Source organism: Pan troglodytes, chromosome 1 (assembly GCF_028858775.2).
Source record: "Pan troglodytes isolate AG18354 chromosome 1, NHGRI_mPanTro3-v2.0_pri, whole genome shotgun sequence".
In the NCBI taxonomy this organism is placed as follows: domain Eukaryota; kingdom Metazoa; phylum Chordata; class Mammalia; order Primates; family Hominidae; genus Pan; species Pan troglodytes.
In genome coordinates, this window is record NC_072398.2 from 172,313,494 (window position 1) to 172,328,344 (window position 14,851).

Sequence of the window (14,851 nt, forward strand, 5' to 3'; positions counted from 1 at the left end):
CAACTTTTCCTAAGTTGTGGCTAGTTTTTTGTTTTTTTCATAGTTTTAAGAATTCTAAAAATTTAGAATTATTTAGCTACCTTAGGAAGTAGAGAATATCTTATGTTGGGGATATTGCAAAGAGGATTTACGTATTAAATTATAGTTAGACTTGATACCTAACAGTCCCTTTTAGCTGTCAAATTATGTGTTCCTTTCTGTACTTGAGAACACACAGGAGCTCCCTCAAGTTGTCATTTTTTTTTTCCCTCCACAGCTTCAGTGTTATGATGTGCACAGCCTTTGACACCGGGATGTGGGAGGTGTCAGAAGGCATTAGTTGGAGGGTAGGCAACATAGTGAGACCCCGTCTCTACAAAAAATAAAAAGTTAGCCCGGCAAAGTGGTGCATACCTGTAGTCCCAGCTACTGGGAAGAGCTACTGGGAAGGCTGAGGTGGGAGGATTGCTTAAGCCCAGGAGGTTGAGGCTGCATGAGCCGTGATCACACCACTGTGCTCAGCCTGGGTAACAGAGTGAGACCCTGTCTCAAAAATGAAATAAAAACTGACAACGACATTAACAGGAGAAAACCAGAGTTTGTTGATGTGTGCAGCATATACATATGCAAGAGAAACTCTGATGAGTAATGAAACGGGTAGTTAGAACTTGGAGCTTATAGCATCTTAACAAAGAAGACATTTGTTGCAGGACTTCCTCATTTGTGATTTAATCGATTTAATCTTTTAGGTCAGTTCACTGTGATATCTGATAGAGTAAAAGTCTCTGCTGTGAGATACCTAATGGATATTGCAAAATAGGGAATCTGAATTAAAAAAAGTGTTGAAATTAGCACAGAACATGTTCAGTTGATCGTATAAATGGAAAATGTAACCTGTACCCCTTTCAGGCACTTATTTATTTTAAAAAGTTATTTTAGATATGGAACATTATAACTTACAATATGAATTCATTCAGTTAGGCAATATCTTCATTTAAATAGCTATTCTTTTTAAAAAGGAGTTTCTAAATCATTTCCATCGGTTTTCAGTAGTTCAGATTCCAAAAGAATGAATGTAGGCTTTGATTTTAAGAGCATAGTCTATATAGAAGACTTTATTGTGTGCTTCAGAAAATAAAGATGTATTTTTTTTTAAGTTTTTTTTTTTTTAATGTGGTAGTGGCTTGGACTATTCTTAAGTAAATTAATCAAAAGCAATTTTTTTTTCCATTTTAATAATACAGGCTAAATTTGGCCGAAGATGGACCAAAATTTCAAAGCTAATTGGAAGCCGCACTGTTTTACAAGTGAAGAGTTATGCAAGACAGTATTTTAAAAATAAGGTAAGCAGAATATCAGTATCCTAGTTAATAATGATAATATTTAGAAAAAACTAAGCAGAAGTATTTCTTTAATTCAGGCATTAAAGTCTTACTGGTAAAAGTTTTTAAAGTGTTTTATACCCACATAGTACTATACAAAACCTCAGAGCATATCTTCAGTGTTTTGAGTATTGCCATTAAATAGGTATCATGTTACTCTATATGGACAAAATAGTAATTGCTCAAAAATATACTATAAAGCAAATTGTATTTCAAAGAGAAAACCTTAGAGATCTTATCTTATTGTTTCCTCTAGAAAATAACTTTTCCTTTTAAAATACTTGTGTTGTAGAAACTTTTAAGAATTATTAGAGCTTACAGGAGGTAAATGCTATCCTGACTCTGAAATCTGTTAAATAGCTATGAAATTTTTACAATTGTTATGAAAAATTGTCTGAAACTTTAATAAACTGCAGTGTTAAGAAAAGTTTAATTGTGATCTGGTTTCTTAATCTTTCAAGTAATTTGTGCTATATGCAACCATGTCATTTTGATATTTAGAATTTTTTTTTTCTTTTTTTTTTTTTTTTTTGAGACCGAGTCTTGCTCTGTCGCCCAGGCTGGAGTGCAGTGGCATGATCTCGGCTTACTGCAAGCTCGGCCTCCCAGGTTCACGCCATTCTCCTGCCTCAGCCTCCTGAGTAGCTGGGACTACAGGTGCCCGCCACCACACCTGGCCAATTTTTTGTATTTTTAGTAGAGATAGGGTTTCACCGTGTCAGCCAGGATGGTCTGGATCTCCTGACCTCGTGATCCACCCGCCTTGGCCTCCCAAAGTGCTGGGATTACAGGCGTGAGCCACCGTGCCCGGCCTAGAATTTTTTAATATATCCTCTTTGAAGCCTAGGAACATAATTATATAAAATTGGTAAGTGTCTTGAGTGAAATTTGATATTATCTCTTCACGTAGATAATGAGTTCTACCCTGTATGTAAGATTTGTTTCGGTGTTGTCTAGACATAGGTGGTAACTAATGGAATGGATTCATCATACATCGATTGTATGCTCCATCTTTCAACCAAACAGAAGCATTTTCAAGGCAGCTCACCAGGCTTTAGTTAATACCTCAGAACAGAATAAAACTTAACTTGGTTATTCTTACTCTTAGGCTTCCAAGATACATGCTATGTATCTTGGAGTGCCAGTTTTACTCAAAGACCTAGGGTAGAAGGATACATTTTTCATATTGTAACAGAGACTAGTATATTATGAAATCAATGCAAAATTTCATCTGAATTTTTAAAATTATAGACAGGATACTTAAAATAAATAGCAGGGATGTTAAAAGCTGTTTCAGGCAATATGTCCAAATCTCTTTCCCTCCTGCTACCCTTTTATTCTCTACATAGTAAGCCAGTTAACCTCAAATATTTAATCCTGGAATTCTGTGTGATACAGGATCTATAAATAACCTGTTTCTGAGAGCTGTCATATCCCTTATGTATGTTAGTCATTTATAAGACTTTTTAAAAACTTCATAGGTAAGGATTTTATTTCATGTTATATTTGCTCATTCACTTTCATTATCTTTTTTTTTTGTTTTTACATTACCAGATATTTATGTCTGTAGTAGCAGGTATGGGAGATACTTTTATGGCTTAAAATATAATCTCTTTTTTTTTTTCAAGTATCACATTAAAATATAATCTCTATAATATAAGCTCATTAAATGAGCCTGCAAAAGACAGTTTGTTTCTGTTGTCCCTTATTTAAATGAAAGGTAGTTTTAATGTACTCAGTGAAGATGTCAGATAGATTAAGGATTATTTTAGCATTATAAGAAATAATCAGCTACAGTATCAGATAGTCTGAGAAGCCTTTAAAAATATTTCAATATATTATACGATACCTTAGTATGATAGTTGTTGGTTTATTCCATACAGTTGATCTGAGCCAGGCTGCTGTTTTCAACTTAATATTGAAAAATAAGTAGTAAATATAGGTCATGATTATTTGATTAATAAAAATCACCAGACCCATGAATTAGTTATATATTTATAGAAATTTTAAATGGTGATCCTTTACATTTGAAATGCAGTTGTAGTCTATGGTCCTACCACCATGAACGTGCCCAATCTTGTCTAAAATGCAGTTATTATAAACCCTTTAAAGAAAAACACATTGCCTGTAATCCCAGCACTTTGGGAGGCCGAGGCAGGTGGATCACAAGGTCAGGAGATCGAGACCATCCTGGCTAACATGGTGAAACCCCATCTCTACTAAAAATACAAAAAATTAGCCGGGCGTGGTGGCAGGCACCTGTAGTCCCAGCTATTCGGGAGGCTGAGGCAGGAGAATGGCGTGAACCCGGGAGCCGGAGCTTGCAGTGGCCTGGGATTGCGCCACTGCACTCCAGCCTGGGTGACAGCGAGACTCCGTCTCAAAAAAAAAAAAAAGAAAAGAAAAAAAAGAAAAGCGCATTAGAGGTATAATGTACCATTTACATGTACTCAGTTTAATAACACTGTATATTTATCCTTTTTTGTGTGTACCAGTGATTAAATTTTTAAATCTTAATATTATGGGGATTTTATTTTGATTTTTAATAAGGTCAAATGCGGTCTGGATAAAGAAACACCAAATCAGAAGACTGGCCATAATCTTCAAGTTAAAAATGAAGATAAAGGGACAAAGGCATGGACACCATCATGTTTAAGGGGACGTGCTGATCCCAACTTGAATGCTGTAAAAATTGAAAAGTTATCTGATGATGAAGAAGTAGACATCACAGATGAGGTGGATGAGTTGTCTTCTCAAACACCCCAGAAGAATTCTAGCAGTGATCTCTTGTTAGACTTTCCTAATAGTAAAATTCATGAAACCAATCAAGGAGAATTCATTGCTTCTGACAGCCAGGAAGCTCTCTTTTCTAAGTCTTCCAGGGATTGTCTTCAAAATGAAAAGCAAGATGAAACACTTTCAAGCTCAGAAATTACACTGTGGACTGAGAAACAGAGCAATGGTGACAAAAAATCAATTGAATTAAATGACCAGAAATTTAATGAATTGATTAAAAACTGCAACAAGCATGATGGAAGGGGAATAATAGTTGATGCCAGGCAGTTGCCTTCTCCAGAGCCTTGTGAAATTCAGAAAAATTTGAATGATAATGAAATGCTTTTTCATTCTTGCCAAATGGTAGAGGAAAGCCATGAGGAAGAAGAGCTTAAGCCACCAGAACAGGAAATAGAAATAGATAGAAATATTATTCAAGAAGAAGAAAAACAAGCAATTCCTGAGTTTTTTGAGGGGCGCCAAGCTAAAACACCAGAACGCTATTTGAAAATTAGAAATTATATTTTGGATCAATGGTAAGAATGAATTACATTATAGATGTTGTTTTAAAACATGATATTCTGAAGTATTTTAATTAGGCCTATACAGAATTTAGAATTTTGCTAGTAAATCTAGAGATCACTACAGTAGGGAAGATTTAAGATTTCTTGTAATGAAAAAAAGCTTTGGTAAACATTATCACCTATAACTCTCATAACCCATCTTTTTGCCTATTCATTAGATTGTGGGCCTGGAATAAAAGGGATAGACGATTGCTTTATGAAGCAGTCTCCTAGGACAGCGTTAGGAAGATATAGAAAGAACACCACTGCACGGGTAAAGGGAAATAATTCTTTCCGGTTTATCATGTACTTTGAGTACAAAGAAAAATTTGATGACAGCAATAGTATTAAATGTGGCCAGATTGCAGAAACACTTGTAAATAGTGATCTTAAATACTTTTAACTTTGAACTTGTGACAATAATGTGCTATTAATTTCTTCATCCAGCTTTATCAGGATACAGTTTTCTGATAGATGAAGCTTATTCTCTAGATTGTCAGTACCGTTTATTTGAATTATTTAATGAAGGTTAGGGAACAAACCCCAAAATTTCCCACCTTACTAGCCTAATTTGAATTTTTTAAAACAGCTTAATTAAACCATCATTAAACATTTATAATTGCTGGCTGGGCACGGTGGCTCATGCCTGTAATCCCAGCACTTTGGGAGGCCGAGGCAGGCAGATCATTTGAGGTCAGGAGTTTGAGACCAGCCTGGCCCACGTGGTGAAACCCTGTCCCTTCTAAAAATAACTATATATATATATTAGCTGGGCATTGTGGCAGGTGTCTGTAATCCCAGCTACTCAGGATGCTGAGGCAGGAGAATCTCTTGAACCTGGGAGGCAGAGGTTGCAGTGAGCCGAGATCATGCCACTGCACTCCAGCCTGGGCGACAGAGCGAGACTTCATCTCAAAAAAAAAAAAAAATTTATTTTTAAAAATCATAATTGCTAATTCTGTTTCAGAAGCTATCAAATTGTATAGGGCCATCTTTAAAGAGAGCTTCCTAGTTCCTTGAGCAGGGGTTCTGCTTTGTCCTTTGTTCTCTTTTGTATCGAAAGCCTTCCTGTCCTATTGCAGTTAACTTTCTGCTATAACCTAGAAGGGTTACCAAAGGAAAACAACTTGCTATAATAAATCGGTAACCTTCATTTTACCCACACAATATAAGTCTTTGGTTTTTAAAGATGGCTGTATTCTCAAAGGAGGAGGTTTCTTCTTTTTCTTGACTCTTAGTTATCTTACAGATGGTGGAGGTGCTGAAAGTACAACATGTGGGTCAGGGTGGCATCATAGTAAAGAATACTTGTAAGGAACAACTCCTGACTTTACATAGTGCTTTATAGTTGTTAAAGAGCTTTCCTATATCATCTTACTTGATTTTTTAAAACAGTCCTGTAAAATAATGCAGATGGTATTATGTTTATTTGATAGAGAATGATTCTGAGATCAGGAGAGGTTTAGGGACCTGCCTTTGATTATACAACCAGTCACTGACACATGAAGGACTTCAGTCTTCATGTGTCTGTAAATCACTCTTTTATTCTACATGGCCTAATTCACACTAATGACAAAGACTAGTTAAATTAGATTTCTATTGGTATCTACTTTTGTTTTTGGAAATAAGAGGGTGAATGGCCAAAATTTAAGGACCTTGAAATCATAACTAACTCAAAAATGTCCATATTGGTCAGGAGTAGTGGCTCACAACCTTTTTTTTTTTTTTTTTTTTTTGAGACAGAGTCTCACTCTTTCTCCCAGGCTGGAGTGCCTTGGCGTGATCTCAGCTCACTGCAACCTCTGTCTCCCAGGTTCAAGTGATTCTTCTGCCTCAGCTCCCATGCAGCTGGGACTACAGGTGCGTGCCACCACACCCGGCTAATTTTTGTATTTTTAGTAGAGACTGGGTTTCACCACATTGGCCAGGCTGGTCTAGAACTCCTGACCTCAGGTAATCCACTCACCTCGGCCACCCAAAGTGCTGGGATTACAGGTGTGAACCACCACGCCCGGCTGGCTCACAACTTTCATCCCCGTGCTTTTGGAGGCTGAGACAAGAGGATTACTTGAGGCCAGGAGTTCCAGACTAGCCTGGGCAACATAGCAAGACCCTGTCTCTACAAAAAAATTTTTTTAAACTTAGGCGTGGTGTTGTGTGCCTGTAGTTGTAGCTACTCAGGAGACTGAAGCAGGAGAATCACTTGAGCCCAGGAGTTCGAGGCTGCAGTGAGGTGGGATCATGCCACTGTACACTAGCCTGGGCAACAGAGCAAGATCCTGTCTCTTAAAAATGTCCATATGAATGATCACTATATTCTTGTTACTTTAATCAAATTCTATATTTGTTACTTTGAATTTTGAATTCCAAATGAGGCAGATTAATTTATATAGGTACTATAAATTACATGGCAATAGTTTCCTAAGTCATTTGCCTTGGTTCATGAAACTGGTTAGGTATTGCTATTTCATTATGGTGATTTAGCAGAACATTGTGAAAGCAAAAATTGTTTTGAACAGGAACTCACATTTGTTCAGAAATAGAAGAGAGTGAGTGGTTAGGCACTGGAGGTGGTGTTAAAAAAAAAATAGAAGAGTTAAAGTTTTGAAATAAAAAGAAGCCTGCCAGATTTGTTTATAGATAAAGATCCTTTTCATAAAAGCAGATGCAGTTGATTCCATGGTTAGGGGAATATTTTTATTAAAATAGTAACCAGTACCATTACTGAATGCCTCCCGAATACCATGTACTGTATTTAAATCATCTCCAATCCTTTTGACAACCTCGTTCTCACTTTATAGATAAGAAAAATGAGGTTCACAGAGGATAAAAAACTTTTCCAGGTCACACTAGGTAACGGAGATATTGGAGTCTGCAGTCTTGACTCATTATTTTCACACTTCCAACTCATGGCCTTGACCCTGACTTTTCACTCTGCTTTGGATGTTCTTCCCCCGTATTTTGGCAAGTGTTGCTTTCTTGTCTCCTTGAAATCTGGTCAAGGGAAATTAGAGGCTTATCTAAAATATCTCACATATCTCCTCCCTTTCATTCTCTTGCCCTGTATTTTATTTTCTTTATAGAACTTATTACTACCATAAATAATTACATTTTTATTTGGTTACTGTCTCTTCTGCCCTCAACTCCCATGATAATGCAGGCAACATGAGGGCAGATTTTTATCTGTTTTGTTTGTTGTTGAATCTAGTTCTTAAACAATGCTCAGAATATAGAAGGTACTCTTATTTGTTAGGGGGAAAAGATTGAACATGAATCATTATTCCATGAACATATTTTTAGAGTCCTTACCATTTGTTCAGCACTGTGCTAGATTACTGAGTTCTGTTTAAAGCCTTTTACTTTGAGTAGTCTTCAGTTAGCTCAGTCTAGTTTTTTCAGACTCCTTTGGTTTCTTGGTAGCCATACTCTTGCCTGCTTTATTGCTTTCATTTGTACAATTTTGTTTCATTTTCTTGCAAGACACACTGAAATCTCAACGTTTCTATGGAAGTTGTGGTACCCTCCCACATCACAAATTATTTTTACCCTCTATTCTGCTTAGTGAGGCCTAACCTAAGCACCCTATCTATCTAAAGTAGTCTATGCCTGTTTGTCCCACTCTATCCCCTTGACCTTCTTACTTAGCACTATTGCTACCTGAAAGTGTAATATATATTGTTCATTGATTATTGACAGTCCCTCCCATTAGAATGTAAGATCTGTAAGGTTAGAAATTTTACATTATCTGTGTATCTCTAGTGCTTAGAACAATATATTCATGGAATAAAATAATGATCGAATGAGAAATACCCATGTTATATGAGATATCTGAATACCTAAATTTATAATATCTATACTTGAATCCTGATTATGTCCCTTCCTTAAGTAAGTGCTTTACTCTGACCCCCTTGCTTCCTCATTTCCAAAATGAGAATAATATTAATAAAATCTACCTTGTATAGTTGTAAAGATTAAGGATGTGTAACTCAGCACAATAATCTGGCTTAAGCATTCAGTAATTAGTTTCTACTAAGTTCTTTATTACTCGAATTTTACGTTGTACCATCTAGCAAGGTACATTAAGTATATTCAATAAATACGTGTTTTATTATATAAACCTCTTATTTCTTTCATAATCTTTGGGAGTTTCTTGATTCCCCTTTGGAATCCCTTATAACGTCTGTTTCTGTTTTCCACTGAGAGTAAGCACTTAATATTTGTTGTCATCATAATTAAAAACAAATATAAAATGTTTAAGCATTTGTAAGATAGCTGATAATTGAAAGACACTGTTAAGCAAAATAAGAGTAGATGAATCTAAGTAATATATTACAAATTGGAAACGTCTAATACTAAATCTTTTCTATATATTATCAAACTGCTCTTTGTATTTAAAGATTCAATTTGTGTCTGTACATAAATAAATCTCTAACTTCAAGGTCCTGGGATAACTGGAATCTATGAATTTAACATTGGGGAAGAAATATTGCTTGTAAAAAATTATGCTAATAAGTTATTGTATCATTTAAGGATATTTTATTTCAGAAAAAAAGTACATGGGTATTATGTATTAGTATTGTATTTATTACACATTTATACATTGAAAGGGGTTAAAATTTAAAGATATTTCAAATATTGAAAGTTTTCCCCAGAAATCTTTTTTCACGTTTTTATAAAAATTATCCAAAATAATTGTACTTCTATCTCTTAATTAGGGAGATATGCAAACCGAAATACTTAAATAAGACCTCAGTACGTCCTGGCCTGAAGAACTGTGGAGACGTTAATTGTATTGGACGGATTCATACATACCTCGAATTGATAGGAGCAATCAATTTTGGATGTGGTAAAAATAAAAACCCAACAACATCTTTTACTGGACATTTTTTATCCTTACAGCACTTATTCATTTCTATGATGGTTAGAATTCAAGTAGTTACAGGTATATAGAATTCAGAGGTGCTGTAACATTATTTAATAAATGTTTTATTAAGATTTTACTGTTGGTTAAACTGTGTTTTCATTTGACCTACACTGAAAATTGAGAGTGTAACTTAAAGGTAAAATATTCAATCTAAGTAATAGAAATAATTTAAGAATACAGTTCTTTAGCAGATAAAAGTAAAATTATTTTATGAAAAGTCTAATAATAGCCCATTTAATTTGCAAATACTGTATTCATGCTAGAAATACTGCCTAGCAATGTTTAAATAAAGGAAATAATTTGTGAGCCTCTACACTTAAATGTGATAAAAGCGTCAAAATATTTTTTGTGGAAGACAATTGTACCTTAGTTTTTTTCAAATTTAAAGTTAATGAATACACATATTTTAAAATATATTCTACTCTTTTTTTTTTTTTTTTTTCTGGCTCTGTTGCCCAGGCTGAAGTGCAGTGGTGTGATCTCTGCTCACTGCAACTTCCGCCTCCCGGGTTCAAGCGATTCTTTTGCTTCGGTCTCCAGAGTAGCTGGGACTACAGGCGCATGCCACCACACCTGGCTAATTTTTGTATGATTAGTAGAGACGGGGTTTCACCATATTGGCCAGGCTGGTCTCGAACTCCTGACCTCGTGATTTGCCCGCCTCAGCCTCCTAAAGTGCTGGGATCACAGGCGTGAGCCACCGCACCTGACCTCTACTCTTTTATTGAATTAAAATGACACAACCATTCATAGCTACAAAGTGATAAGGTACATAAAACCTTGTAACCCATGGTTTAAGAAGAGTATATTCTGTGTTTGTCTATGAAAGGGAGACAACTAACAAGAAGATTTTCTGTCAGATATGATTTTCTTTTATATTGAGCTAGATAGAATTTAGTTTGCCTGGGAATCTGTCCTTCATTTCAGTGTCTTTGTTTTCCCAAAGCCTTGAATATTGAGACTAGCTTTTCAGGAAAACTAAAGGATTTTCGCTTCCTCAGCCACCAAAAGAAAAATTAAATCATGTTTTCTGTATTAGACTGCCAAAGTTAGCAAACTACCCATTTTCTAAATATTCCATTTATTAAGATTTTCTTATAACAGCATTACTTTTAATTTGAGGGGTGCTCAGTAGCACATCAAATGTATGATCGTGAAATAAGAGTCATAGAAGCTCCACTGTAGTCAGTGTACATGTGTCTTACTGTTTAACAAATGAGTTTCACAAAATAATAGATGGTTTTATCTTTCCTGAATTCCAATAGAACAGGCTGTGTATAATAGGCCACAAACAGTTGACAAAGTACGAATCAGAGACAGAAAAGATGCAGTAGAAGCATACCAACTTGCCCAGCGTCTGCAGTCTATGGTAAGCAGTCATCTCTCTCAGTGATCTCTCCACATTGCTGCTTACTCTGTTTAGTGCGGTTTACGTACTTATCTTGAGCTGTTTAATAAATGACCATTTAGTAGAAAAACATGTTTCCTCTTGTGTTTCACCTTAGCAATTCGCTTTTCTGGGTTTCATTCAATTTCATGTTGCTTTCTGAGGCAAAAACAAACCTAAAAACCCTTAAAATGTACTAGCAAACTTGATGCAGAAGCATAATGTTTTTCCTAAAGTGGTCTTGGGATGCTTCGTTTTAATTTATAAATCTAATGTGTCTTTTAAAAATATATAGTTCCGGTTTTTTTTCTCTCATTTATTTTTCTTTTAAAATTCTTAACCTTAAGAATCACCTTTTTGGAATAACTAGACTTTTTTTTAATTCTTGGAGTCAGTTTTATAATATTTTAAAATTCGTAAATCATACTTTAAAAATAAAGTGACCTACTAGGAGAAAAAGAAACATCTTGAGGGGAAAAAAAACAAATAAAAATGTGATCCAACACTTTTTTTTTTCTTTTTTTTTTTCAGACAGAGTCTTGCTGTGTCACCCAGGCTACAGTGTGGTGGTGCCATCTCGGCTCACTGCAAGCTCCATCTCCTGGGTTCACACCGTTCTCATGCCTCAGCCTCCCGAGTAGCTGGGACTACAGGCGCCCGCCATCACACCAAGCTAATTTTTTTTGTATTTTTAGTAGAGACAGGGTTTCACCTTGTTAGCCAGGATGGTCTCGATCTCCTGACCTCATGATCCGCCCGCCTTGGCCTCCCGAAGTGCTGGGATTACAGGCGTGAGCCACCGTGTGCAGCTGATCCAACACTCTTTATAAGGCAGAGTCATAATATGATCCTGTTAGTTTTACTAATGGATTAAATTAGTAATAAATAAGATATGAAAAAGAAAGTGTAGGTGCTAAAATAGCTGTTTTTCTCAGAGTATTTAGGCTATAAACCATTTCTATCTAGATTTACTATCTTAAAGATGTTATCAATTAGAGTTGCTGGATATGGTGCTAGTCATACACTATCCTTTGGCAACTGGTCCATTTTAAAGGCCTCACTACTGAGGTTTGCAAAACTGGATTTTAATAATGTAGTCAACCAACTTTGTAATTTTTCATTATTTGATCAACTAGGCCACCTCCTTTCTAAAGCTGGAAATAATAATTATTTTGCTTCTAGTTTTCAATATTACACCTCTTGCTGTGTGTTCTTGCAGATTTTCTACCGCAAGTGGTTGAAAAGGAAGCCATTTTCTTGATGGTTCTTTTTGATCTTAAAAATATTTTTGTCCCTACTCGGGAGTCTGAGGCAGGAGAATCACTCGAACTGGGAGGTGGGAGGTTGCAGTAAGCCAAGATTGCGCCACTGCACTCCAGCCTGGGCGACACAGTGAGACTCCGTCTCAAAAAAAACCCAAAATTTTGTCACAGTATTTTAGCTCCTACATGATGAAAGGCAATATAAAAGCTAAGAAGAAATGCTAGCAAAATACAGAAAATCATACTGATCTTATTTTTTAAATAGCCCTCTGGTGCCAACACCCAGCCCACACCCTGCCCACCTGCTACTGGTGCTCCTGCCCTTACCTCGCCATCACTGATTTATTATATTTGTAACTAGAGTGCTAACTATTGAACATAAATTAATAAAGTTTAGTCAGTCATTGCCAGAGGTTATACTATTTAAATTGATAGATTAATTGACTTTTAGATAATTATTGTTTTCATTTTGTGTATTAATGTGCTATGATTTCTCCATATTAATCTTGCTACCTTTTGCTTTACTTTAATCTCATCGCAGCGTACAAGGAGACGTAGGGTCCGAGACCCATGGGGAAACTGGTGTGATGCAAAGGACTTAGAAGGACAAACGTTTGAGGTAACTTTGACCTTTCAAATGGCTCATCCATGAAAACTGGTTTTTAAATATATATTTGTACATCTTAATGTCATATGTATTGTACTTGTTTCATACATTAACATGTATGTGTTCATTCCCATGTTAATTTGTCTGGAAGTCACCAGTAAACACCAAAGTAGAAGGCATTGGTGGTGCAGTTAACTAGGAGTTTAACTCATTTCAGAACTTGGGTTCTCTGTCTCTGTATTCTGGTCTCTAACTCAAGATAAGGGTGTCAAGAAGTTGGTATGCCCAATTCATTTCATTAAACATTTATTGGAAGAGGTTCTGATATACCAATTAAAATATTGTTCTAAGCATTAGACATTAGACACACATATGTTCTAAATATATATATTTTTTGTAACAGCTAGTGCAGTAGAATGGATAGAATGTGTGAATGTGTACGTACTGGCTTTGTTACTTTAAGCAACTACTTAATCTCACAGAATCTCATGCTTTTTTAACTTACAAATTGTGAATAATAATAATACCTCCCTCAAAGTATTGTTGTAAGAAAGAAATGAGATAGACTATGTAAAGATGCTAGTACTAGGTATTTAGTAAGCCTTGCATGCACAAAGTACTCAAACTTGAGTTCTCTTTCCTCCTCCGCATTCCCTGCCCTCAACTTCTCACCTGAGTACTGTTCTAGGCACAGTAATTAGTAATTCATCCTTCCCATAAGGGGCTTGTATTTCTAATAGGAAAGACAAAACTTATAGTAAGTTCAATAAGGTTGGTCCCAGGAATTGTAAGTTTCTTCCAAAGGATGTGATCAGGGCAGGTTTCGTAGAGTATGTGGGGTATAATCTGATCTGAAGGATCTGCAGAAGAATCTCAAAATGGAGATGAATACACTTTAGGCTGAGGGAACAAAGCTGGAGACATGGGAAAATACTAGATATATTCTGGAAAAGGTGCATAGTTCATTTGGACTAGGGTGTAAGTTGGTCGTAGAAATGGAATAGAGATTTACTTTATTTTATAAACACTTATAAAGGGCTTACTGTGTGTCAGAAAATGTCAGTATTTTATAAACATTAACTCAATCTTCACAATAATACCATGACAGTGGTATTATTGTTTACTTTTTATTATTACTTTCATTGTTCCCATTTTTAAAGATGAGGTAACTGAAGCATGAAAGCTTTAGAATTTGCCTAGGGTCACCAAGCTAGTAAATAACTGGGCCAGACATTCTAGATCCAGAATCTGTTCTTAATTATTATTCTGCACTGTCTCTCAGTTGTGAAAGAAAACTCAACACAGTAGAATATGGTAAGTAGAAATGGGAAATAAAAGACTCTGGTGATTCTTACGTTTTTGAACCTGGGTGATTGGTACCATTGATTGAAATGGGCAAATCAAGAGAAGGAGTAAATTTTCTGTTTGGGATGGCCGTGTCTTTTGAAACAATTTTTAAAAAATACTGTCCAGCCTTTCTACATGTTGGTAGCAAAAAGGAAGCCCATCTATATCAATTTAGTCTCTCTTGTCCTCACATGCCCTTCAATTTGATTTTAAAGGACTATTTTTATTCTGCCTCTTAGTAGATGATGGACTTCTTAATCAATTGGCATTTTGTTTTAGCATCTCTCTGCTGAGGAGTTGGCAAAAAGAAGAGAAGAGGAAAAAGGCAGACCTGTTAAATCTTTAAAAGTGCCAAGACCAACAAAAAGGTGTAGTGTTATATAAATGTGGTTTTTAAACATTTATCACAAATGGCTAGATAATGTATGAAAAAATATTCAATAGCTGCATTATATTGTTCACATTAAGTTTAAAAAATACTGCTACAATTTTTTAGATTTTTTTGTTTCACTGATTATGAATTTGGAAGACCTTGAACAAACGTTTTAAATTTGTTCAGATTCATTGAACATATGATCCAACATATGTTGTAAAGGGGCCCTGTTTAGGACAGGTTGGTCATTCA

At 35.6% G+C, this 14,851-nt stretch overlaps 1 protein-coding gene across 4 annotated transcripts in view; it reads left to right on the forward strand.

Moving 5' to 3' along the window:
* MYSM1 (Myb like, SWIRM and MPN domains 1) overlaps positions 1-14,851 on the forward strand; it is a 45,353-nt gene that overhangs the window by 13,667 nt on the left and 16,835 nt on the right. For 2 of the 4 annotated variants that reach the window (XM_016919456.3, XM_016919457.4), the window contains exons 7-12: positions 1,224-1,322; positions 3,912-4,672; positions 9,415-9,641; positions 10,889-10,992; positions 12,814-12,891; positions 14,506-14,594. In XM_016919456.3, coding sequence (XP_016774945.1) covers positions 1,224-1,322; positions 3,912-4,672; positions 9,415-9,641; positions 10,889-10,992; positions 12,814-12,891; positions 14,506-14,594 — 1,358 coding nt within the window. The remainder of the gene's footprint in view (positions 1-1,223; positions 1,323-3,911; positions 4,673-9,414; positions 9,642-10,888; positions 10,993-12,813; positions 12,892-14,505; positions 14,595-14,851) is intronic. The other 2 variants (XM_513441.8, XM_063801453.1) reach the window with 1 other exon arrangement.